Source organism: Microtus pennsylvanicus, chromosome 14, assembly GCF_037038515.1.
Source record: "Microtus pennsylvanicus isolate mMicPen1 chromosome 14, mMicPen1.hap1, whole genome shotgun sequence".
In the NCBI taxonomy this organism is placed as follows: Eukaryota; Metazoa; Chordata; class Mammalia; order Rodentia; family Cricetidae; genus Microtus; species Microtus pennsylvanicus.
In genome coordinates this window covers 58,102,760-58,127,436 of record NC_134592.1, presented here as the reverse complement: position 1 = coordinate 58,127,436, position 24,677 = coordinate 58,102,760, and the positions used below count along the sequence as shown (strand labels likewise).

The 24,677-nt window shown below is 45.3% G+C and overlaps 1 protein-coding gene across 7 annotated transcripts in view; it reads left to right on the top strand.

Moving 5' to 3' along the window:
* Positions 1 to 24,677, top strand: part of Akap6 (A-kinase anchoring protein 6) — a 385,697-nt gene that overhangs the window by 181,267 nt on the left and 179,753 nt on the right. For 5 of the 7 annotated variants that reach the window (XR_012907746.1, XM_075948273.1, XM_075948275.1 and 2 more), the window contains 3 exons: positions 79 to 201; positions 17,288 to 17,384; positions 18,494 to 18,660. Coding sequence is in view for 6 of the 7 variants with exons in the window: in XM_075948273.1 (XP_075804388.1) it covers positions 79 to 201; positions 17,288 to 17,384; positions 18,494 to 18,660 (387 nt within the window). In the remaining variant the exon portion in view is untranslated. The remainder of the gene's footprint in view (positions 1 to 78; positions 202 to 17,287; positions 17,385 to 18,493; positions 18,661 to 24,677) is intronic. The other 2 variants (XM_075948278.1, XM_075948279.1) reach the window with 1 other exon arrangement.

The following is a 24,677-nucleotide window of genomic DNA, read 5'->3' as shown; positions in this document are numbered from 1 at the left end:
GAGGATATTTTAAGACTGACTTTAAAGACCATCAACTAATTTTCCTTTTGTGTCCCTCCCATTTCTCTTCTCCCACAGGGATTTGTGAACAAGTTGGACGAATTCATCCAGTGGCTACATGAAGCCATGGAGACCACAGAGAACTGGACCCCTCCTAAGGCAGAGACGGATAGCCTTCGGCTGTACCTGGAGACACACTTGGTAGGCATGGTGGTGTTGTGTATTGCTGTTTCTGTAAAGGACTTAGATGTGATGCTGGTTTGTTTAGGTCCAGTAGCCACTTTAGTTACCAGAAGTCTTTAGAAGCTAATGAGGCCAAGCTTCAGTGGGGTTAAACCACAAGCTGAACATTTGCCAGCATTTCAAGCAGCAAGATGACACCCAAGGCCTCCATATTTCAAATCGATGTTTCAAAGCTCTTTCCAGAAAGGCCCCTGTTTTAAAATAGCTTAGAAAATCTTATTAGACCTGTGTTCTCCTAAGTGACAATTGAAGATTTCTCTCTTCTTGAAAGAAACAAATGAACAAAAGAGAAAAATTGGATGACCATTCTGAGGCGTTCTAGAATTCTTGTAAAATTAATGAGCCTCTCATTATCAAGAAGGTCTATTTAATCTGTTCTACACTTGGCTATTTTAATAAAATATTTAAAATGATGATCTCCATCAATTCTGCTGCTAGGTGGATTTTTTCAGCAGATAATTAATACAACTGTCATTACACCGAGCCCCGTGCTTAGGGAAAACCAGGGAGTAGTCATGGAAAACATTAGGATGGCTGCGCTTTGGTTCTGCTCAAAGCAGGAATTATAGACCAGGGTACAGTTGATGAACCTCGGGAGGTTTGTGCCGAATGCTTTAAATGGCCGATATCAATTATGAAGGGGTGGGAACCACGTAGCGGAGCGTGATAAAGCGTGGCGAAGAAGCGCGTTGTCATAGGAAACGAAAACTCAAGCTTTAAGGATCTCATCTTTATTCCTTTCACTGATAGAATAAAATTGACAAAGGCAAGGAGCACGAAGCCTTGGGTACCCAACTGTGGGACTGATTTCTGCCCCCTTTACACGCTTGGAATGTGGATTAAGTCAGCATCGTGTAGTGTCCCATGGACGGCGGCTCATAGGAGAGACTGGAGAAGGACAAAAGGGGGCAAGAAAGGAAGAATTTTAGTTCCCTTAGTGTTGTGTTTGGCAGCATGCTTGATGTCACTGCAAGGAAGGTGGCCGCAGGATCCAGTTGCTGCTTGCAGACAGGCTTGTGGGTGATCGCGGATAGCCTGGTGGTGTGGAGAAACGCCAGTGGCCCTACGTGGCTCTCTTGTCCAGGGGTTTTTAAATGCTGCCCTTAGCATTCAGTTCCCTGTAGAATTCAGTTCCCATCTTTTAGAGGGCATTTCATAATCGCAAGATAAAGATATTCAGTGCTTTATGATGTAAATTATATTAATTAGAATGTCAACTTTTCACTGGCATTGTTCTGACAGAAATTCTAATCTGTGTTTAAACAGGACTATATGAACTTTATTTCACATCAAGTGTGCTGTCTTAATTTTCTTGATTTAATATTTTATGGAAAACACACATTCAGCTTTTGAGGTTTCAAAGGGCACAAGGGCATAAGGGTGCCTTGACTGTGGGTTGCTTATGGAAAGCCAGGTGTGGCGTGCAAGCCGAGGGCCCTGTCCTCTCCAAGCGGTGTGCCCTTTGTTGCCAATGCGTCTTCCTGTCTCAGTCAGAGGGCAGAAATTCTTCCTTGACATCCTTGTGCTGGCCTCACCTCGTTCTAGCCCGAAGCTTCATATTGAGCAAATAATTTGTATTGTTCTGGCTTATGCAGGTGTTACTAACTTCATGTATCTAATGGAAGAACTAATTTTTGAATATTCTCATTCAATTTAAATTGCCGCCTCTGTCTACTGCCTTACTCTATGCAGCCTTAACAACTGCAGACCTTCTTAGAGGTGACTACATCCACACCTGCCTCTACACAATGCTCTTAGCCCAACACAGGGGTCATTACCCACTTGCTGTGGACCACCACAGGGTCCTTCTTGAGAAATTTCTCTTGTAGAGTGGTCTGTTTCTGTCAGAGGGTTAATACCTTTTGGGGGGTGTTTTTTTTCTTTCTCTGTGTGATCATTCTGGCGGGAATATAGGTGATATTGGGTCAGTTTGCTGAGAAATTCTGGTTTATAGGCCAGTCCACTGAATGCGAAGTCAGTCAGACCTTCTTCTGATGTTCTGAATTTATGTGATGATGTCATGTGTGGTCGCCTCTTTAGCCTCCTCTGCACGGTTTGCTGTGGAAAGTTCCAGGAGTCACCGAGAGTCACTGGACCATTTCCCAGGCCACTGACCCTAGGATGAGACTCAGTTCCTCTCTGTCCACATTGTCCTCCTGCCCTGGCTGTCTCCTGCACCTTATTGCACTGCCGTTATACTGAATTAATACTCTTCTTAGTCTTAAAAGGAGGCAAAAATCTGCCTTTCTGTAAGAACTGTACAAGTGAACCTGGGAATTCCTACCTAGCTCACTCTACACAAGCCGTTCCTGTTTCCCAATGAGTAAGCAGATGGGTTTTGTGGTGTTACTCGGCAGTAGAGGTCCTCAGACAACGCTCGTTACAGCATTTTTCTAGATTCTACCACTCAGTCTTTAGTCCACACGAGCATGAGACCCCGGAGTGACATTCTTCTCTGGTGGAATATGCTGGAATGGCTGGCGTCTTCCAATATTTACTGTAAAGAGAAACAAAAACCAAAACAACAGTTGTACATTTGTATCTTGATACGTAATTCAATTATTTTCCAAGATTGTAGCCAAGGTGTTTTTTTTTTTTCCCAACACAAATCAACTAAAGTTTCACAAAGCCTTCCTGAGAGAGACACGGGAAGTCTATTTTAGCTGTGGGAAACGGTGAGAAATTGTCATGGTACATCAGCGGTTTTCCATGAGAATTAATCATCTGCTTGCAACCTGGCTGCTTCTTCAAAAATACAGTTCCTATCTTTCTGGAAACTGGCATTTTCAGGAAAATGTCATTTGGGGGTGGTGTGTTATGAGTGCTGGCCATTCTCCTCCGCTGAAGCAGTTTTAGAAGTAGCGCCGGGGAAATGTATCGTTGGGCAGATTTCCTTTTCGCTGTCTTTCCGTCACTTCTGTCCCCTTTCTGGCCTTTCAAAAACAGCTTTATTGAAGTGTTTTGCCTGCCCTGGATTGCGCATTTTAGAGTTTGAGAGTTGAGGAGCTTTGACAATCTGAACGATACAGACACCAAGCAAAATCATGGTAGCGAGTGCATGCATCAGCCCACCCATGCGTCAGCTCACCCATGCATCAGCTCACCCATGCATCAGCTCACCCATGCATCAGCTCACCCATGCATCAGCTCACCCATGCGTCAGCCCACCCATGCGTCAGCCCATCCATGTGTCAGCCCACCCATGCATCAGCCCACCCATGCATCAGCTCACCCATGCATCAGCCCATCCATGTGTCAGCCCACCCATGCGTCAGCTCACCCATGCGTCAGCTCACCCATGCATCAGCTCACCCATGCGTCAGCTCACCCATGCGTCAGGCCACCCATGCATCAGCCCACCCATGCGTCAGCCCACCCATGCGTCAGCTCACCCATGCGTCAGCTCACCCATGCATCAGCTCACCCATGCATCAGCTCACCCATGCATCAGCCCACCCATGTGTCAGCCCACCCTTCCTCATGCCATTTTGTAATTCCTCCTCCCAGCCCCTCCCCAGACTCCTCCCTAAGCATTTGCTGATTTATTCTATGTCGCTCTCCAATTAGTTTGGACTTGCTCAAATCTCACATGTATAAGACCGACCAGCGTGCTCTCTGCTGGGGCGTGAGCCCGACCTGGGGTCCAGCCTGTCTCTTGATAGATATGTCGTCACTGTATCTGTCCGCTGTTCTTTCTGTTTTCTTGGTCATAGTAACTGTCACAGGTACATGCACCGTGCATGCTTGACTCATGAAGTTCCCGATGAAGCTGTTCCTCTGCAGTCTTTCAGAGTTTGTATGTCTGGGTAGAAGCCCAATAAATGAAGACACTGTGGCTAACGCTCACACGCCAGGGCACGTGGCTCTGCTCGCGTGTGCTTTTCCTTTAAGGAAGTGTGTCTTTAGAGCTCAGCGGTCAGGAGTAAGGCAGCAGAGTCGGCCATGCTGGCTGGAGCCTCGGTATGTCCGTGTGCTTCTGCGATGGCAACTCTCACCTCCAGAGTCGTTGTCATGCAGGCCGAATTCACCAGACAAGGAGACCACATTGTAGGCATCAGTGCCAGGAAAACAAACTAAGTTGTATATTATCTGGGAGTTTGTTTTTTTTTTAAAGTCCAGACGAGAGTTGCCGTTCCCTCCTCTCCCCCATCCCCCTGAATCCACACCTCCTCTGTTTCTGTTCAGAAAGGGGCAGGCCTCCCATGGGTATCACAAAACATGGCATATCAAGTTGCAGTAAGACTTAGCACCATCCCTATGTATTAAGGCTGGGCAGGGCAACTCAGTAGGAGGAATGGGGTCTATCTCTCTGGGAGTCTTAAATCTGTTATAAGATCTATCTTACTATGTAGCCCAGGATATTGGGGAACTCGCCTTGTAGCTCAGGCTGGCCATTAGCTTGTAACCTCCTGCCTTGGTCTTCTGAGAACTGGAATAGCCGCAGGTACCACCACAGTCGCCTTGAGAAGAAACATTCTTAAGTCAATTTGATACATGGGAGCTGTGGACAAAATGAGGGCTGTGGAGCCAAGATTCAGGCTCCTATAGGTCAGGCGCCACGAGGGCCAGGCGGTTGCTTCGGTGCTAGTGTATGGTGAATGAAGTTGGCTTCTCTTGGGGGCTGTCAGTTGAACAGAGGCAACCCCAGGTCATGTGACATAGTCCTGGCCGGTAAAATTTTTATAGGATAAAGAAGAAGTTCAGCGAAAAGGTTTATCGTGTTCCTAGAGATAATTGGATGGATGCAGTCCTCAAAGGGCTTGTATCATCCTGCTGGTTAAAACAAGAGCACAGAGCCTGGGATTTCACAGGAAGGGTAAGGGAGGTTCCGGTTAAACCTTAACCTCAGCTGGCATGGGTGAGACCCAGCTTGAGGCTTGCAGGTTGGTGCTGGGCAGGAAGGGAGACTAAATGACATTTTAAATTGCCAGACTTTTCTCTGGGGCACCGAAGGTTTGGCTGTGCTTTAGAATAGGAGAGGGAGAGGAATCCGTCACAAATCCCGTGTGGGAAAGGCCAGCCTGGCTTCAATGAGCTGAATGAGGTTAACGGAGTGATCATGGCGGAAAATGGGCCCGACTGTAGCATTTGAAATTCTAGCACAGACTAGCCGCTATCATATTTCAAAAGCATGACTTTTTGTGTAAATATGACAGGAACTTCATAAAGTGAATGACAGACAGTACAATGGTTAAAGTCTACGGAGAGTCCCTCTCTCACCGTCTCCTGGATATCAGCTCTCCTCGCCTGCTCTCTGTCATTTCAGAGTCATTCCAAGTGTTGAAAAACAACCACACATACACGTGAGCTTTGCTTTGTCCCCAGTTTGTATTAGCAACAGGTCAAAAGCAGTAACTATACTATAACTCTATCCCTGTGTATGGCTTCTCAGCCTTTCCTGTATGAGCACGCCATGGTTTATTTTAACCAATCTTTTATGCTGAACATAAAAGGTTTTGCGTAGGCCTTTTCTACCTCAAATGATGCTTCTGGGCCAAGTGCTTAGAAATTAGTCATCTTGTTTAGTATGGGTGTGTCCTGACATGGGTAATATCCGGCCAAAAGGCTGTGCACGGTCAGCATTTTCATCTATTACTGAAGCATCTTTGGTGGTGATGACTCCATTTGCCGTCAGTGTCTGAGCATGCCCCCCTCAGTCTTGCTGCTGAAGCTTGTAGGCACACTGCTTACCTTTGTCCCCATGGTAGTTGGCAGGGGATGCGTGTTATACTTCTGGCATTTTTGGTAGAGTTGGTGTTGTCTTCATGTTTGGGGGATTATTTGCATTTTTTTCCTTGGGACTGACTGCTCATTACCATAGCCCGTTCTTCTGGGTCCTTGTTACTTCTAGATTGACATGAGCTTTTTAAATATTAAAGGAATCAACCCCCTGTCTGTGTTGTGGATGGAAACAGTTTTTAAAGGAGCCATCAAGAAGTCTCTCCTAAAGGGACAGGGACATTTCAACAATTGGTGTCCATGCTTAGGCAGAACCGGGAGGCCAGTGCTGGGTTCCTACTCCCGACAAAAATCACAGAAAAATTCCTGCTCCAGAAAGACCAGCATGTGGAACCTCCTATCTTAGACAGGCAGGAATGAGTTTAAGATCAGAGAGTCCGTAGATGAATGCGGAGATTGAGAGCATTTGAGTGGTGAGGATTGTGGGTGAGGTGGGAACAGAGAACAGGAACAAACTGAAGGACAATGAGATTTGAGCCAACAGCTGCTTTTGAGGCTCGCTCACCTTCAGTCAGAAATTCCAGTATCCTACACCCAACATAGTGTAGGCAAGACTTGTGTGCAGTGAAGGATTGGAGGCTGCTGTCTCTGGGCGTCACCTGGGCCTCCAGGCAGGGCTAACGGTGTGTGACCCGGTAGTGTGGCACCATCAGTTGTGGCTGGGGAAAGCACAGCCATCGTCCTTCGCTCAGAGTCTATGTAAAGGGAAACATTAACTGTACTCAGTGGGAAAGTCAGACATTATGAAGCAGTGTAAAATGAAAAGCAAAACCCTCCACCCTCCCGACTGACCTGGCTAGGCAGTTTGTCCTGTGCTTTTTTGAACCCTTCAGTGTAAGGTAAGTGTATTTTAAAGTTTATGATGTCCGTTCTATTCAATAACTCGTTTCCTCAGACATGTTCCCATCGGCATATAAAAATCCAAGGTGCATTTTCCCAGTTCCTTAATGTTTTATCATGTGGAGGACGTGCCTCAGTTTAATTAATTAAATCTTGTCATGGTAGCATTTAAGCTGCCTCCATATCTCTGCTTTCTTTTTCAAATAATGCTCCATGAATATTCAGGCTAACCCTGGTGGAGCATCTCCTTGTCCTTTGCCAGTTGGCCTATAGCAGCAACTCAGAAACCCCTTGTAATCAAAGAACTATAGGCTGAGCCAGATCCATGTTTGCGTGTGTGTGTGGTGGCTCTCTGAGAGTTCCTGTTTGCGGGTGGACTTTCAAGACAAGCCTTCTGACCCGTTTTTTTTTTTTGTTGTTGTTGTTGCTCCATTTAGTATTAGTCCCTGCAATTTGAAGTGGCTGCCACAAGGTGGCAGAGGAGCACCAAAATCCATTTGTTCTTGACTCGCCATCCTTATTGTGTCTTTACCCCAATCTTCATAAACACAAATTGGACTTAACTAGCAATGCGTCTGGTTAAAAGAATGATCGGCATAACTATATGTACCCATTTGTCGTCTCTACTTAGATCCCGATGTTTTGTTTCTGATCAAATTGATTTCATTTCTATGGCAACGAAAACCAGTGTGTATCACCCACAGTTTTCCCTCAATACTTCTGACTATCTTTTGTTTGCCCTCCCGGGTCTACCTCTGCTCCATTTCTTTCTGCTGGAAGTTAAGAAATCACAGAGTTTTTGTTTTTGTTTTTGTTTTTTCTGGCTTCCCACCTCTCCTCCTCCCTTTCTCTGCTGGGATGATGACCAGCTATGGTCTGAGCAAGGGGCACTTCACAAGACCAGTAGCTGCCTTGAGGTTGTGGCACTCAGCTAATGGGGCTCAGTCAGTCGGACTTCAAAAGCCAGAGCTGTGTGTTTGGCTCAGTTGCCTATCAACCCCTTCAGCCTGAGGAGCAAGGCTGTGGCCTGACAGGAGCTTTGAAGTTCCATTTGCTCGTCCTCCTTGAACTCCTTCCAGTTTAGAGCATGGCTGAGTGTGTAGCAGGAAGAGAGCGACGCTGGGTCTCCTCTTTGGTGTCATTTGAAATAATTCCCAGGCTCCAATCCTTTGCTATGGTGGGTGGGGATGCCGGTCTGTGAGGAATTTACAGCGTGTGGGCAGTTTGTTATTGCTTGCTCTGAGGAAGGGGACTAAGCCGAGTGGGAGGCTCCCTTTGGACATGTGACAGTCATAACCACATTCCTGTGCTCATGTGACTGACTCATTCCACGTGTTGAGGAGACCTGTGTGTGCTGCCTTTTCAGCTAAAAGGGAAGTGCAAGGCGTGTGAGAACCGTGCCATTTTTTTTTACCTGGTTTAAAGACTCTTAGTTCTTAATACTCAACAGTTCTCACTATTCCCAAAATTGTTAGTGCCCAGTTTACTAAGCTATAACTTATTTTTTAAATTAGGCATAATAACCGCTTTTAACTAGATTGCCAGGGACGCCCTGTGTTTAGCAAGTACTGCATATACAGGCAACCTGGGCAGTGAAGAGTTTCCAGACAGGCCTTGCTATAGGAGGCCCACGTACAGGGCAGAGAGCATTGATTCTGGACGAGGGACTCACCAGAGTCTTTCCTGATGGACCTCAGAAACAGTTCCCCTTGTATGCATCTTACTATGTGGAATTTTGGAATCTTCAAGCAATTTTTCTGGTGTAAATAATAAAAACTCCATATCTTTATATTAGCCAGAAAAATAAAAAACCCAAACCTGTCGTATGATGGTTGTGAAGGCGGGGTGGGGCAGTGGGAGGTCGGAAAGACTTTTCTGTTTCAGGGACTTGTGCTTTCCTTCCTTGGATCCTTACAAATTCTTAAAGCCCACAAATTCTTAAAGAAGTTGCTGCTGTCCCCACCTGCTTACCCTCGACTGTTTGTTCTCTTTTGGCCGTCACTACCTAAGGGCCAGCTTGGTCTCATCTGGGCTCATCATGCGTTGAGTCAGTCACTAGACGCATCAGCTAGGTGAAATGATTGAACGTTGTAAAAACACGTTTGAGCCATTGTGGGTACAAATTCCAACCAACGGAAGACGTTTTTAGACTGTGATCACCTATGTCTTCAAGGGTTAAAAATTCCTTAGCTTTAATATTGCTGTTTAAAAGGATGAACGTGGTATGACTAGACAGGATGTTAATGACTTGACATTACAAAAATTTATTAAATTTATTTTTTAAAGTGGTTTGGTTCCCCCTTTCAAATGCATGAAGCGTGTGGGAGTTGGAATAGATCTGCCCCAGGCTGCCAAAACAAATTTTTAATGGAACTGGAGTCCTTCAGGGATTGTCCTAAATCCACATAATATTCTTAAGTCCTGGTGTTTGCACTGGGACCTGTGTATTAGCAGATGTACGTGCGAATAATATTCGTAGAGCCATCCATCACCCGGATGACTCCACGTTCTCAAGGGCTGGCGCACATCAATTATTCCACCTCGGGGGGTAGAGAGATATTTGGGCTAGCATTGACCTCCTTTTCAATCAGGGCTTCCAAACAGTATGTTCTGGAAGTCAAATAGTCCCCTCAGACGGAACCTCTGTTTGAGAATGCGCTTGGCCTGATGTCGCCATGCTGAGAAGTCAATGTGATTACCTGTGTCAGGTGTGGAGGCAGCATCCGGAGAAGCAAATGAAAATCCCGTCACTCGGAGTCACCGTCAGCATCCGGGATCTGCCCCATCTATCTACTGCGTGCATAAGTTATTAGCCAGTCTATCAGGAAAGACTGTCTGCCTCTGTGAGCTGCATCTGCATCCACACACAAAAGCAACTCTTTGAGATAGATTAGAAGTTGCTCGAGGAGCTAGATTCACTTTCAAAGGCTTGGAGCCGTTTTTATGAAATGAAGGGAGTAAAGCCTCCTGAGGAGGAATGGGGATATACTTTTTTTTTTGTGTGTGTGTGTGTGTGTGTTTTTTGTCTGTTTGTTTTAAAGGAAAACAAAGACTATTTTTAAACATATGGTTTTGATTAAAAAATTAAAAAAACAAACAAACTTGGAAGTTATTCCTTCACAAAGTTCTCTTCTGAAGCTCCTGATGTCAGGGCTGAAGGGACGTGACAGGTTGCTGTGTGACCAGTCAAGCGGTGACAAAGGTAACCACTTCATTTTGCTGGGAAAAATGTACAATTGAGGTAGCGGCTGACCATCTATTTAATTGCGTGGTGAGTGCCATATGATGAGAGGGTAAAGTTAAATTGATGATTCAGGCTACCCCAGCCAGGGTACGGTTTACATGGCAATTATACTGGGTCATCTGAGTGTAATTGGCAAGTAATTTTGTAAGCGAAGGAACATGACAGCTCATTTACATGGTGTTCACTGAGTAAAATTTGGGGACATTCATCAACCACTCTAGAGTGCGGAGTGATTGCATTGATATCCCCGAACGCTGCAGGCCGTTGGATGCTGGTTTACGGAATGTCCCTCCCCACCCCCCTTCAATTGTGGATAGTCGTGTGTGCGAGCGGTTGTGTGCAGGGCGCTAGGCGCTTTTATTCCAATGTGGGTGAAATCACCGCTCTTTTTCTCAGGGAGCTCACAGGTAGGAGACAGACACACCCATCATTTTAACCAAGTGTGGTAAACGGAGGCTGGGCGCTGTGGATGGATGCCAATGGAGGGCGAGTGTCGAGGGTGGAAGATCAGGGAAGCCTTGCCAGGGAGGGTGACACCAAATTGAATTATGGGACTTTGATGAAACAGTTCTTGCCAGGTAGAGGCCTGGTGAGAACAGAATCCTAGGAGCCACTAGACTAGGGGGTGGGAGACTCTCAGAGCTGACCTGACGGGACCTGCAGTCAGATAAGGCCTGCGTCTGGCTAGCTATCCAAGGACTTAAGAAGAGGTGGGCCCTAGCTAGCTGTTTTGAAGATAGACCATTTTGTATAGTAACAATTACTGTGCTATTATGATATACTCGTCTCTATTCTCTGTGTATCAAGGGATATTTTTATCTTCACGACCACCCAGAAAATTCCTTTTACAAACGAGGGCACTAAATAGACAAAGGTTGCCCAGAATCACACAGAGAGTGGTGGAGGAGCTGGGCTTTGAACACCCCTATCCGGTCCTGAAGGCCTTGCTCACCGCTAGCACTAGCCCATCCCATGCTGTTGGCTTCCTTAGCGCAGTCCGCTGGGATTCCAGACTAACTCCGTCCTGTGCCCGCTGTGCCCTCTAGGCTCTGAGCACGCTGCCAGGGCGGTGACTTGCCATTCTGCTCAAAGTCACATCTCTAAGTCTGAGACAGCCGTGCCCTGTGTTGCCGCTAACATACTACAACAAAGGTGTAGCTTTGAGACCTCTGTAGTCAGAGACCTCTGTAGTCAGCCTCACAGGTGAAACATTGAGGGTTGGGAGCTAAGGCGGTGTCAGTGTGGAGATGCGTAGATGAAGCCGGAAATTGGCTGGGCTCTGTGATTGATGGGGCGTGTGGATCCTGTCGGTACACCCTGGTGTCACTTCTGATTTCTAACCATTATGCTGGAGAGAGGACTTTTGGCAAAAGAATCCGAGGAACAGGGAGGTTCACACTGCTCCCTGCTGAGCTCTTAGATTCCTGGGAAGAACTATGTGGACTCAGGATAGGAGTTAGAAAAGACTTCCCCAGAGGCGGCTAAAAATAGAAGGGACGGTCCGGGGACAGAACCACCCTGGGGTGGATGAGTGGTTGGATGGCCTTTGGGATTCTTCTCTCTTTGAAAATTCTCTAGTTGAAAGTAAATAAAACTCCTGTTTCCTTTCCTAAACTGCCTGGATGAAAAAAAAAAGATAAAAATCAAAGTATTCAAGGGCTGGAAAATATTGAGTCCAAATGCCTTGATTATAGATAAAGGGAGGAAGCCCCGAGGGCTACATGATTCATCCGAGGACACCCCTCCAGGAGGAAGACAGGGTCATTGGCTTCCCTTCCTTTTGTCTCCAATAGTAACATTTTTGTCTTGGGTGTCCCTGTGGGCAAGCCACTGGTAGACATTGGCGCAAAAACAGCAGAGACTTGGCTTTTGTCTCTAGGGAAAGTGGAGTATTGACAATAAGGGGCGCCTGTCACATGATGACCTAGGACATTGAGCAAAATGAGAAAACTGAATTTGAACATTCCTAAGAGGAGTTAGAGAGATGGCTTGGTGGGTAAGACCATTTCACTGGCAAGTATGAGGACCCGAGTTCAAATACTTGGTAGCCACGTAAGAAGCCAGGCATGGCTATATATGACTGCAGCCTCAGCACTGGAGAACAGAGTCCCAAAGCTTACTTGGCAGGCAACCCAGCTTAAAGGATGAGCTTTTGGATCAAGCGAGAGACTCTATCTCAGGGAATGAAGAATCAGAGAGTAAGACATGTCATGTGTTGCCCTCCGCAGAATGTGCACGGGCCTGTGAACTGAACATTCCTGTTCATACAGCACACACTCATACCACACATATAAAACATAATACACACCAAATCACACACACACCAAATCACACACACACACACACACACACACACACACACACACACACACACACACACTTTCTCTCTCAAATCCACATGGATTTTTTGGAATCCCTAGTCATTCCCATCCAGTTCTAACACGTTCCATTGACTGTCTCTGAGTCTTGCAACCCTATGGTAGTATTGTTTTCACTTAATGCTTTGGAAAAATCCCGGAAACATAACCTGCTTCATGAGATCTGACTATGGTAACTCCTGAGCCCACTGTCCGCAAACGATAACATTCATTACGTTGTCTTGCAGCCAACTTTGTCCTTGCAATGAGATTGTTTACATACTAACATCAATAGTTTTATCACTATAGTTCTGAGTCATTTTGGGTTGTGCAGTCTATCTGTGTGAATTGCCTCATCACCATTTGAATTGCTATATAATATCTTACTTTCAAGAGATACCTGAAATATTTACTGAAAGAACTCTCATTCTCGACTCCCAGCATATTCTGAAGAATTTATTTTATATCATGAGCAACTGTACATCTAGCTTATGTGCATGGCTTTGTGGGGTAGTGAGCAGGAGCCGCTGAGCTCCTTCATGGTGATTATAACCTGCTTCCTTGCCAGGGGCCCTCTGAGAGTCCAAAGAGCGCTTGTTTGACCAGGGACAGAGCAGGTCCTGGGCAGAGAGACAGTAAGTGACTTCAAGCTGTGGCTTTTCTAACTAAATACATATCTCCCCCCTGCCCTTGTGCAAAGGGAGTGAGAATCTTTGTGTGAAGAAGTGTCACCAAGTGTCTTTACTCGTCAGCATGCGCCAACCATCTCTTCAAGTGACAGCAGGAGTAAGTTCATCAGTTCAACGTGCCTTTCACATTCAGAGACTCCTGACTAATAAAATCTGGTATTTATCATCAGAACAGCCAAAGAACTGGATTCTGGCACACGCTGCTCTCACGCATGGAGAGAAACTTGAAAAGACAGAAGATTTGCTCCAATTTTCTTTCTTCTCTTCATCTAGAAGCAAAAGCATACCTTTTTTCAATTAAAAAGAGTATGAGCACACGGAAACATCTGGCCCGTATCACCACGGCAGCCTCCTAGAACGGCCTGCTTTGCCCCCAGTGTGTCCTTTTGAAAAAGCGAGTCTGCAGCAGCCAGCAAGTGCTTCCTAGCTCGTAGGCCACTGCCGTCCCTGCCGTATTCCTCATGGCTCTTTCATGGTCCTGAGGGTCAGCTCCTGTGTGGTCACCGTTGCTCCCTACCCTGCCTGCAGCCTACCCCAGCCACATGGAGCACTCAGGGCTCCTGGGCTTTTGGTCCCCAGAGGACATCTCTGGGCATGTAGGCAAGCCAGTTCACTCCTTATAAGCTCTCTTTAGACCCTGCTGAGACTGGATCTCATGGGCTCCCACAGCCCCTGTCAGCACTGGCCTTTTATACTTGGCTAGTGTAGTAGGTTTTAATTTAAACAAACAAACTTGAATCTCATTGGACAAGGCAAATAGCCCCACCACTTTGTATCACACATAAGATCCTAATCACACATGTAATCTATGCTAGGCCATTATTCCTATGACCCTGTGGACTAGACTATAAACTGCCTGCAGGCTGGTGTTGTGCACTGCTAACTTATATTTATATAATCTGGTAGGGGATTCTTCATAAATATATCTATTGTATAAACCCATGCCTTAAGGAAAAAAACAAAATCCCCTCAAGAAAGATTGTGTGGCTCTTTTGGTCACTTGTGTGGCTTCACAAATGTGCCAAGACTCATGGTGCCCGTTGGACCTGGCAGATGCAGACAGCACCCACGGGGTGGCTGAGTGTCTGTTACCCTACAATGCTAGGAGGACGGAATCACATTGAACATTTAAGCCTTTGAATGTGCTCATTCCCCCGTCTCCGGTCCTAGGTTTTCCCTCAGACACGATCATTTCTGTGCTCCATTGGGAGTTCCTTATTTCATCCCACAGGCATGCATGGTCTGCTTCATCATGTCTGATCATGGCTCAGGTGTAGTCATGGGCATAGCTGAATTTCCGATTCAGATTCATACAAGCCGATCATGCCAGATGTAATTACACCACTGCCCATTGGTTAACTCATGGCAATCATTTTGATAATCTAGCCATTGAATCTTCTTTTAAAAAATGTTTTGGAAAATGACATATTGATTGATTGATTGATTGATTTTGTGTACATGGGCGTGGGTGAGGGTGTGTATAACATGGTGGGGATCGGAGGGCATTTTTGAGGAGGTGATTCTGTCCTTATACTAGAGATCATGGTCGAGTTATCTGGTTTGGTGGTAGGAGCCTTAACCCTCATCAATATTTTGCTTGTTTAGACACTTGATTGATAATTAACTAATTATTTTCCTGTGTGTTTATATGAGGGTGAGTGTGGAAGCCAGAGGAAAATTTGCACGAGTCAGTTTTCTCCTAGTGCGTGGGTCCTAGGGATTGCACTGAAGGCACCAGGCTGGCTGGCGAGTGCCTTCACCCACAGAGTCATGTCTCGGCCCCTCACTGAGTTTCCCTTCCTCTGGTTCCTCTCTTCTCACTCAGTTGCATGCTGGTTTAAGGACACTGGAAAAGAGTCGGCATTCCCTTGGATCCGGGCCGCTATTTGTGGGATATTTCACATTATCTCAGTGACACAGGATCCTGGAGCAAGCCCTTGCCAATGTCCTTGCCACAAATTCAGTCCCTAGAGAACTCTTTGCGTGGTCAGGGTGTGGTACAGGTGTGGCAGAGGGATGAAAGATGCCGTAGGTATTCTGGAGAAAATACGCCAACGGTGTAAGGATGGGGGCGTGTCCAGCTATCAGGCTAAAGGAAAGAACAGGAGAAACCGGACCCTTCTTTAGCGAGCGGTGGGGGCAACACCCAGAGGGTTTCCTCAAGAATGCTTTGGCAGCCTGGCATCCCACTGACAGTTTTGTTAACGTGCCCGCTGGGATGCCTTCTCGGGGCCTGTTGCAAATTCCTTGCTTGATATTATTAATGGTTAATGGGCGCACCTGAAATCAAGCAATAATGTACCATTTGCGTAATAGTTATATTAAATGGTTCTTTTATACAACATCGAGCTTATCAGATTATCTCGCTCCTATTAACGAGTGCCTCATCTTTGCCAATTTCCTTATCAGATGTTTCCACATCATCCCCAAGTGCAGCCGCTTCCAGCTGCGGTGGCGCTGTCTCCTCCATTTCAATATATCGAGGTGCCAGCCTCCTCATGGGTATTCCCTTCTCTCTGGCACGGAGGCACAGACCCGATGTGCCTCTTGGGAAGCTGGTGGTCACCAGCCGTTTGATACAGGCACATTCGGAGTCAAAGACAGCACGAGGCAGAACTGATAGTGATGTGGAATTTTTACGACAGGCTTCTTCCTGAAGTCTGGGGCTGCTGAATTAGTCTCAGACGTTTCTCTTTTTCCTGCTCCCTTTGCTGAAACTCGTGTGCTCTAGTCTGTGTGGCGGAGCCCCAACACACAGGGACAAAAAGCAAAGGATGCTATGCTTCACTGTAAGATAATAAACATTTAGTAATCCAGGGGCACTGCCTTCATTGGGCGGATCAGAGGTATAGAGGAGGCTGAAGCAATGGCGCAGCAGTTAGCTAACATTTACTTGCTCTTACAGAGGACCCAGGTTCTGACTCACAGCCATCTCTAATTTTATGTCCGGGGGACCCCACGCCCTCTTCTGGCCTTCACAGGTACTGCATGCCCACGGTGCCACAGCATACACACAGGCAAAAATACCCCTACACAGAAAATAAAAACATCTACAGATATTTTTAAACAATTATCTTTAAGAGGAAGCGTCAAGATTCCTGACCACTGTGTATTTTATTTTATTCAAATGCATACCTGTAGCCGAAGGCACAAATGGGGAAAAAATGCAGAGTGGTGTGTTGGGAGCCAGATAGTGTCCTTTCTAGAACGTTAGCTGTAATGATACCGCATCTTGTGAAGGAAGGCTGGCCCGCACAGTTTGTCACCTTGAACTGCTTTAGTTCAATCCTTATCTCTATGCTGCATCTCGTGTTTCTCCCACTTCCAGGTTTTCTTTTCGTTCTGATTCTGTCTTTGGTACTTAAAAAAAAAATGTTTCTCTAGGAAGTAAAGAACAGCTCGCATTTACCGCTGAGCATCCAAGACAACTCACTCTGTACTCGCCAAGTTCTGCTGCCCACTAAGGCCAAAATCCATGCTTATTGGTCCCTAAGTCTCCAGTGGTGTTATAGACCACACGCAGTTCGTGAATCACTGAGTTGAAGATCCACTCTCACAATTTATGATTATCCAGCTCTTCAATTCAAATTAAATCCAGTGTGGAGTTAACACGGCCTGTGTCTTGTATGCTTAATATAAAGTATAGCACAATGTAGCTTTTAAAGACAAAGCCCAGAAGGCGCAGAAACCCTAGTATAGCCCCTAGCTGCCCCTCTCCATCCGGTGCCTCATGCAGAGTCGAGGAACAGAGATGAATCAAACCATGCTGTATTAGTGGATGCATATACGTGCGCATCAGGCTTCCGGGTTTTTCTGCTGACAACTTCTATGGTTTCATAAGTACTTAAGAAAAGCTCGCATGTGCAGGTGGGAATTCATTATATTTTATTGAGGACAGCTACTCTCAATAGAACCTATGGGGTGTGACTTTTCATAAAAACCTAATGAATTTCTAGATTTGTTGAGCTGCTTCCAAACAGATGCGTGCTGCTAATCTAACGGAAGTGTTTAGAGCCTAGACCCCAAATATCAATAGCTTTTAGTATTGCAAATTAGTCTGTCTGTTGGGTAAATGGGGCTGTGTGGTTCTCGATTCAAAGCAGCAAGTGATTCTGCACGCGTGTTTTGTGCGTGACCGCCTCACTGGAGCCTGACGGCCGTGTGCTCCTTTACAGAGTTTCAAGTTGAACGTGGACAGTCACTGTGCTCTCAAGGAAGCCGTGGAGGAGGAAGGACACCAACTCCTGGAGCTCATTGCATCGCACAAAGCAGGTAAATCCTCCTGAAATATTGCGGGTCTTTATGTCTCCAGACTATTAAGAATGAAGAAGCATTGCTGTAAATTACTGCATATATTCACTTCCTTATGTATTATTAATATTTACATTATCAGATTGACCTTCAAGATTTATAAATGTTTCATATACTGCATACAATGCTGTGATACTTATACGATGAAATAGTGCCTCCAACCGCCTGTTCATTTTATTTGGGGCTTACCATTCGCCTGAGTTCCAATTGAAATCCCATTCCCGACAACTTCACGTTGACATGCTTTTTGATGTAGGAGCTCTGGAAATAACGTTAAGATAATGAGTGAGAGCCGCTCTTACAGACACGGCGCGTATGCACTAGGGTGTACATCGAGATCGCCATGGAGATAAGGCAGACTGTCCATGGACATCTGATTATTTCGGTGCCAGTTCACGCATGCGGACGTGTGGCATATTCTCTGTAGGCCTTTGCATCAGCAGAGGCTTAGGCTTTCAACCAGTTCTTAGTCCAACACAGATGCATTTAATGAAGAATGTATTGTAGATTTTAAAAAAATGTTATATGGTCCTATTTATCCTGATAATCAAAGACCACAAAACAGGATTGGTTAAAGCTTGCTTGTTTGGAGTTTTTGTTTTATTTTATTTTGTGTCTTTTTTTTTCTTTTTGCTTACTATTTAAACAGGAAAAGAATAGCATCAAGCAGATGTGTTGTGTCAGAGACCACTGTCTTGATTCTGGCCCATTTGCCGTATTTCCCATTGAATTACCTGCATCTATTTTCAGATGTCCATTTGATCAACACAGGGCCTTGTGCTGCAGGTGCCCAGCTCTAGTCCCAATGACACCTCCCCATCACATTCTGTTCCGCACACATGATCTCCTCCAACCCAAAGTCTGCATCGGTGTCTGCATGTTCTTGTCCCGTGTTTGTGCTGTTCTAGCTCAGAATCTCCGGTCTCGGTTCTGAGGGACAAATGGCGGGTAGCGGTAAGGTCACTGGAGAGCAGGGATGTGGCTGGAAAGGGCCGCCTCGCTTTCCGTGGGACAGACAGAAAAGCAGGCCACGATGCAGCAGGGGCCCACAGCTTTGCTTTCCTTTGGAGAAGGACTGAAGGACATGCTGAAGATGATTGCAAGTCAATGGAAGGAGCTGCAGAGGCAAATCAAACGGCAGCACAGCTGGATTCTCAAGGCTCTGGACACCATCAAAGCGGAGATACTGGCTACTGATGTGTCTGCGGAGGACGAGGAGGGGACGGGGAGCCCCAAGGTAAGTGGCTTGAAGTTTGCTTTATTTCCCCGTATTCCTGTCTTCTTTTGAACTAGGCGCCACTGAAGTTTGCTTTCCACCCCTAAGGCTCTTCGTTTCTAGTGAGTAAACTTTGTAACTCCTTCTCCCTCTGTCTCCCTCCGTGTGTGTGTGTGTGTGTGTGCATGTGTGTGTGTGTATGCTGAAAACAAAAGGCGAGAACTTTCAAGTTTTCTAGGAAGCAGAAGGGGGATAGGATTCTAGGGGTGGGAGAAAGGGGGGGGGGAGGCATAAAACATTTAGTAAACAAAACATAAAGCATCTTTAACATGAATAATCAGAATGGTTTTAAATTGTTTTGTTGCAACTATAAATCACTATAATCAGTGCAATCACTCAGCTCTGACATCCATTAGCCGCTTGGTTACAGCAAATTAACAAAGAAGGGAGAAAGTGATTCATTATCTCATTCCTGTTAATGACTATCAGATGCATTGCCTAATTAGGGGATGGTCATTGTGGTGCGAAGAAGGTCATATGCTTTGCTACAAATCTTTTTGCTCTGAGTGTAAGTTTTCCATAATGGCGCACGCACCGAAGGCAGCAAGTATTTTAAAAACGAGTATTGGCAGGCTTTGATTATCCATTTTTAGATTTACAAAATCGTCTTGGAGACATAGACCACCGAGCACCAAATGAAGTGCCTGTTAGTGTAGCGTGCTCTGGTCGTAAAGGTGAATCCTTTAGACTTACCATGTCGAGGACAATTTTATTAATTTGACATTTTCTTGTAGTTTCTCACTTTGTGAAAAGGAGTCCAGAAATCTGTAGACTTGGGACCAGAGCCTAGTGTAGCACAGAGGGAAGCAGATGGAAAAGTTCAGTTTCTATTCCTGGCATGGACAGAGAGAGAGACATCGTCAAATCCCATTTCCTCAGCGTGGCCAGAGCAAACTAGCAACCGCTTTGCCCTCTGAGACTCAGATGCTTCAATACAGGCAGAGCTGGGACCCAAACCAGCCCCACAATACTGAGACCGTGCAGCCAGCCAGTGGAAAGCTCAGAGGACCTCTCTTTATCTGTTGGAAAAGAATTGAATGGCAAGATCAGTCCCACCGGAACCTCCACCACAGAGGAGGCCGCACTTCAGGAAATACTCGAAGAAAGGAAGGGAAGTGGCTTGGCACAAGAGCACATATTTTAGGAAGGGATGTGATTGGAGGTTCAAAGCCGCAGCTAAAGCCAAGGACTGGCATGTAGTCATCAGACCTCTCCAGGCAGAGGAAGCAGACCGCAGGGGGAAGTTGATTGGCCAAGGCTTCACTGTGGAAGAGGGGCAAAAACTATCAGAATGGGCACGACTAAAATCTGGGTTGTGTCCTATTTCTTTAGCAAAAAGAGGGGTTGGGGTGTGGCCTAAAGGTAGTGCACTTGCCTAGGATGTATGAGGACCTTGGTCGCATTGCAGACACCACAGAACGAGAGTGCAAGCAAGCTACCGCTACCTCATTCAGCATCCACTCCCAGGTTTCATTGGCGTACTGAGAACAAAAGGCTTATTTTCTGAATTAATGCACCTCTGTCCTGTAGTACTTTCCTGTCCACACACAAGCACACATCATATCTGAAACAATGACAAGAAGAGATTGTGTGTTGTGGGATCAACACATGGGGAACCTGGGAGCTGCAGAGGCAGACAAACCCCAGGCCTTCCGCTGGTACCAAAGTTAGTTCTCTCTTCACCAGTCTGGGTTGGATTCTACCCCAGACAAACAAACACACTCATATTCAAGGATGAATGTAATATAGATGCAAGGTTAAGCTATTATGGAGAAAGATGAGATGACTATTTTTCCCTATTTGTTTAATGTTTATAAATTGTTTCTCTCAGACTTGGGGCAAGCTGAACACCAGGGAGGTGGAGACTCCAGGTTAGACCCTCTGAAGGAAATGACTACCGTTTGCCACTAGTGTTCTTGAGGCGATTACCTGGCGTAATCTCTCTCGTATTTATCATCTGTAAAATAAAGGCAACGGGGCCAACAAGATGTTCAAAGGACAGAGGCACTCACCATCTGGCCCCTTGGCCTGGGTTCAGTCTCTGGGAGACCCACACGGTGTGAGAAAAAGCTGATGAAGTGGTCTCTGGCCTCCACGTATGTACTGTGACATGCAGAAGCCAAGTCAACCTCTCTCTCTCTTCTCATAGAACATAATGATATATATATATATATATATCATTTCATATATAATATTTTATCATATATCATATATATATTTTAACTTTTCAAAGGGGTAAAATTATAATTCCTGCTTCAAAGATCTGCAACATGGACCCTTTTAAAGAGGTCTTAGAATGAGAGGGTGTTTTGCGTACTCAGGACACAGAGGCTTAGGATGGCTGAGGATGGAGGCCAGCCTGCCCTTTAGGTGAGCTTGAAATCAGCAGATGACATAACAACAGTGCTGAGGCCAGAACCTTGACTGGAATAAATCTTCAATAGGGTGAACTGTGATGTGGAAGCCTTCCTATTCTAATGACGCAATAGGCAAATAATTATAACGGATTTGATAGAACGCCAATAGAAACTGGTACAAGATGCTATAGGTAGATGGAGAGGGGCCTCAAGGAAAGATCTGGAAGGAGCTGACTCTTTGAAATAAGGGTAAAAGGGTGTTGCTATAATCCAGGTAATGGGCAGGGGACCAGCATTTTTAAAGACTCGATGTGAGATGGTTGGAGTGACTGGAACCCAGAACCGTGGCCGGGATGATTACGTTCGGCTGTCAAGGTCTGTGCCAAGGTTCCCGGTGTCACAAGAGTGACCTTTACCAATTAGTGACGGGAACAATTGCCAAGATCCAAGTCCTAAGGACAGACATGCATATTGCATAAGAATTTTATCTTGTGTCAAGCAGTGCAAACTGAATCAGGCTGCCTGTGAGTCCCTCAAGCCCGAGAGCAAGCCTCTGCTCCCTGTCCTTCACGGGAGCCTTCTTCCCATGACGTGACCTTGCTCAGGTCACCCGCAAGTTGCGCCATGAGATGCATCCCCAAGCAAAGCGGTATGATCATCCGTTTCATCTTAAACCTAAAAGAGAAACTAAAATTAAAACATAATAAAAATAGTTCCAGAACTTCTCTTAGGTTTACTTCAGAAGCTACTGGGAGCTTGAGAAGCATAATAGGAAATCTAAGGAATATATCTGGGGGGTATTTTTCTTTTTTACCTTGTTTGAGAGACTGCAGAAAAGGGCTTGGTCTTAGAAATCTTGTAAAGCAGGAGGATAGGAGGAAATTCAAAGACTCTGGGAAACGTCTCCCCTAGGACCCGGCAGCATACCTTATTTGTTGTATTTCATTTTTTAAAAAAGTGTTTTCCCAGGACTGCGGGATCTTTTATACTGGGAAATAGAGAGCGGAATCCATCAGTTCTGGAACTACAGCTTCAGCATGCACATCCAAGAATTTAAAATATGCTTGTAATTATGTATTTTAAGAAAGGTTGATAAAAGTTTCTCACCTTAAACTAGAGGCTTCGTATTTTAAACACTTCAGTGATGTGCAGCGAGGAAGATTTCAAAACATAGTGACTACCCAATGCCTATCAAATGCTGTGTTTCTTTTTTTGACCTTTCAAGGTAAAAGCCAGGCCATCCTAAAGAAAAAAATATTAATTGACATCATGTCCTTTAAAATGTTCCCATGTGCCCTCTTTTCTCTTCCAATGCTGGCATCCTTCAGGACTTAGAATCAGAACCAGGGTCTTCCCGCGTGACTTACCCAAGTTTGCCTCACTAAATGTAAGCAACACCGGCTTCTTCATCCTTTCAAAGGAAACAGACGGGTCTCTAGAATCCAGAACACCTGCAGATTTTGTTGTAAGAAATCCAGAAACCTTGTGGCCATGACAGACACGGTGACCTGACCTGGTTCCAAGAAGCATCTTCATTTCCTCAGCGAAAGGATGCTGGTGTCGGGCTGCTGTGGACTCCAGGGATGCTGATCATCCCCCTTCTTTGAGGGTCTTAGATTGAAGTCATCCTCCGTTGGAAATGGGTACCAGACTCCAAAGGTAATCAAGGATATCAACACAGCATTAGCTGGAAAGCAAACTCACAGATACCTTTGAATATGTTTGCTGGGGCCTACAAATGACAGTTTTAGCTACTGCCTTGAGATGGGGATTTGTGTTCCTTTTGACTTGGGGAGTCAGTGGCTCTCGAACTTGTCTTCAGATGTCATGTGAGGGAAGTCCAGGCTTAACACACACTCTGGTATATTTGTTTGCCTGATGCCCAAGTCTTGACCCAGTGCTTAGGCAAATAAATTATGTGTAACTCTACTCAATGAAAGAAATATAAAAGAGTGATTTGGGGGACACATTAAGAATATGCTCTCGGTATTACAAGATGCCTTTGGGATAATATTGTAACCTTTTGGTATTGTTTTGGAATATAGTTTCATCCTGAATCTGTTGAAGGATCACCAAAACCAAGCATTGTCCCTGCATTCAGCTCTGTTTGAGCTAATGGACATATGTGCTCAGTATGTTCTTTAATATAAGTTCTTCATAAAGAGCATTAAGGTCATAAGTGGGAACCACATTTATATATTGTCAGTTCCTGTACGGAGACACATTCATATCAAAAGCTACTCAAGACGCCCTCCTTTTTACCCAGAGCAAAGAAAAACATAGCTACCTAATGTCAAAAGAAAGTGGAAACGAGATAGTAAGATTCAGTTGTACCTAATATGGGGAGAAAGACAACAGGCAAAGGCCTAGCTGTGTGTTTATTGAGTGCCGACAGGAACCTCTGCCCAGTGCTGAGCCGTACACGAGAGAAGACATGCTCCCTTGCTCAGTGGTCTTATCATTCATGTAAGCACGTAGTGTAACGCCTTGTCTAACGTGCTTTGGGCTATCTTAGATCTAGAATAATAGATCACCTACGATTCAGATCATCTTAATTAGGATGTTGGCAGCCTGAAATGGAACGGTGCTCTTGATGAAAGCAAATGAGTAGGAAGTGCATTCCACTTCCACGGCATCCGTGCGGAATCCTTCCCGCAGCCAGCTCTGACGCAGACCTTCCTCGCTCAAGTGTGTAATCATAGCTCTGCCTTGAGAACCTAGGGAGAGCTTTCCCCAACTGCGGATTTGTCAATGACCCCTCTTTTGTTATTGTTAGGGCAACTTTTCTCCCAAATTGCGTTTTGAAAGTCAGAAAACAAGACAAAATACATTGTCTTGAAGACAAGTGTGGTTACTAAATTTGTGATGAAATACAGTTTTAAAAAACGTTTCTCTAGTGTCCTTGTGTTACTTCAGTGTGCATATTATCAGTCTGTCTCTGATGAGGTGACTGATGGAAGGGTTAAGAAAATAAACATATCTAATGGTAGATCAAAGGTCAGCTAGCAGTCATCTCTATACTAGACTGCAGGTGAATAAGACCATAGCTTAGCCTTGTCCCCTGCACATCCATTGCCAGTGACTTTGACTATGCAAGGATGTACATGTTTGACTCAGCAAGAATCGGAGAGAAATTCTTCAGTGTCTCTGATCAACACATGGAAACTTCACTGGCATTGGTAGGCATTTGACTTTTCCATATTTATTTAGGAGTACCCAGAAGTTAAAAAGATAAATGATGCTGGCTACAAAATTAGAATCTGCAGAAAGCAGTCTTCACCTATCAGGTTCACACTTCACCTTTCTGTTCCTTATGCAAGCTGCCAAGCACACAAGGGAGATATTTTTAGTGCAGAGTCACCTGTGTTAGGAACGCTGTAGTACATAAACACATACACAAAAGGGCAAGACGCAAAATCGCTCCTAAAAATGCTTTTAAGTTAATAAGTAGATTCTTTGAAAGTGTGAAACAATGACCTCAGTGTGTCATTTACACTTTTTATTTTTTTTCCTGGAATGTGTTGTTTTTGGCAGGGGAGTACTTGGCCAGCAAGAGCCCTGCCTGCTAACAGGGATCCCTCTGCTCTGGCTCTTGTGTTTATTGAGTCACAGAGGACTTCA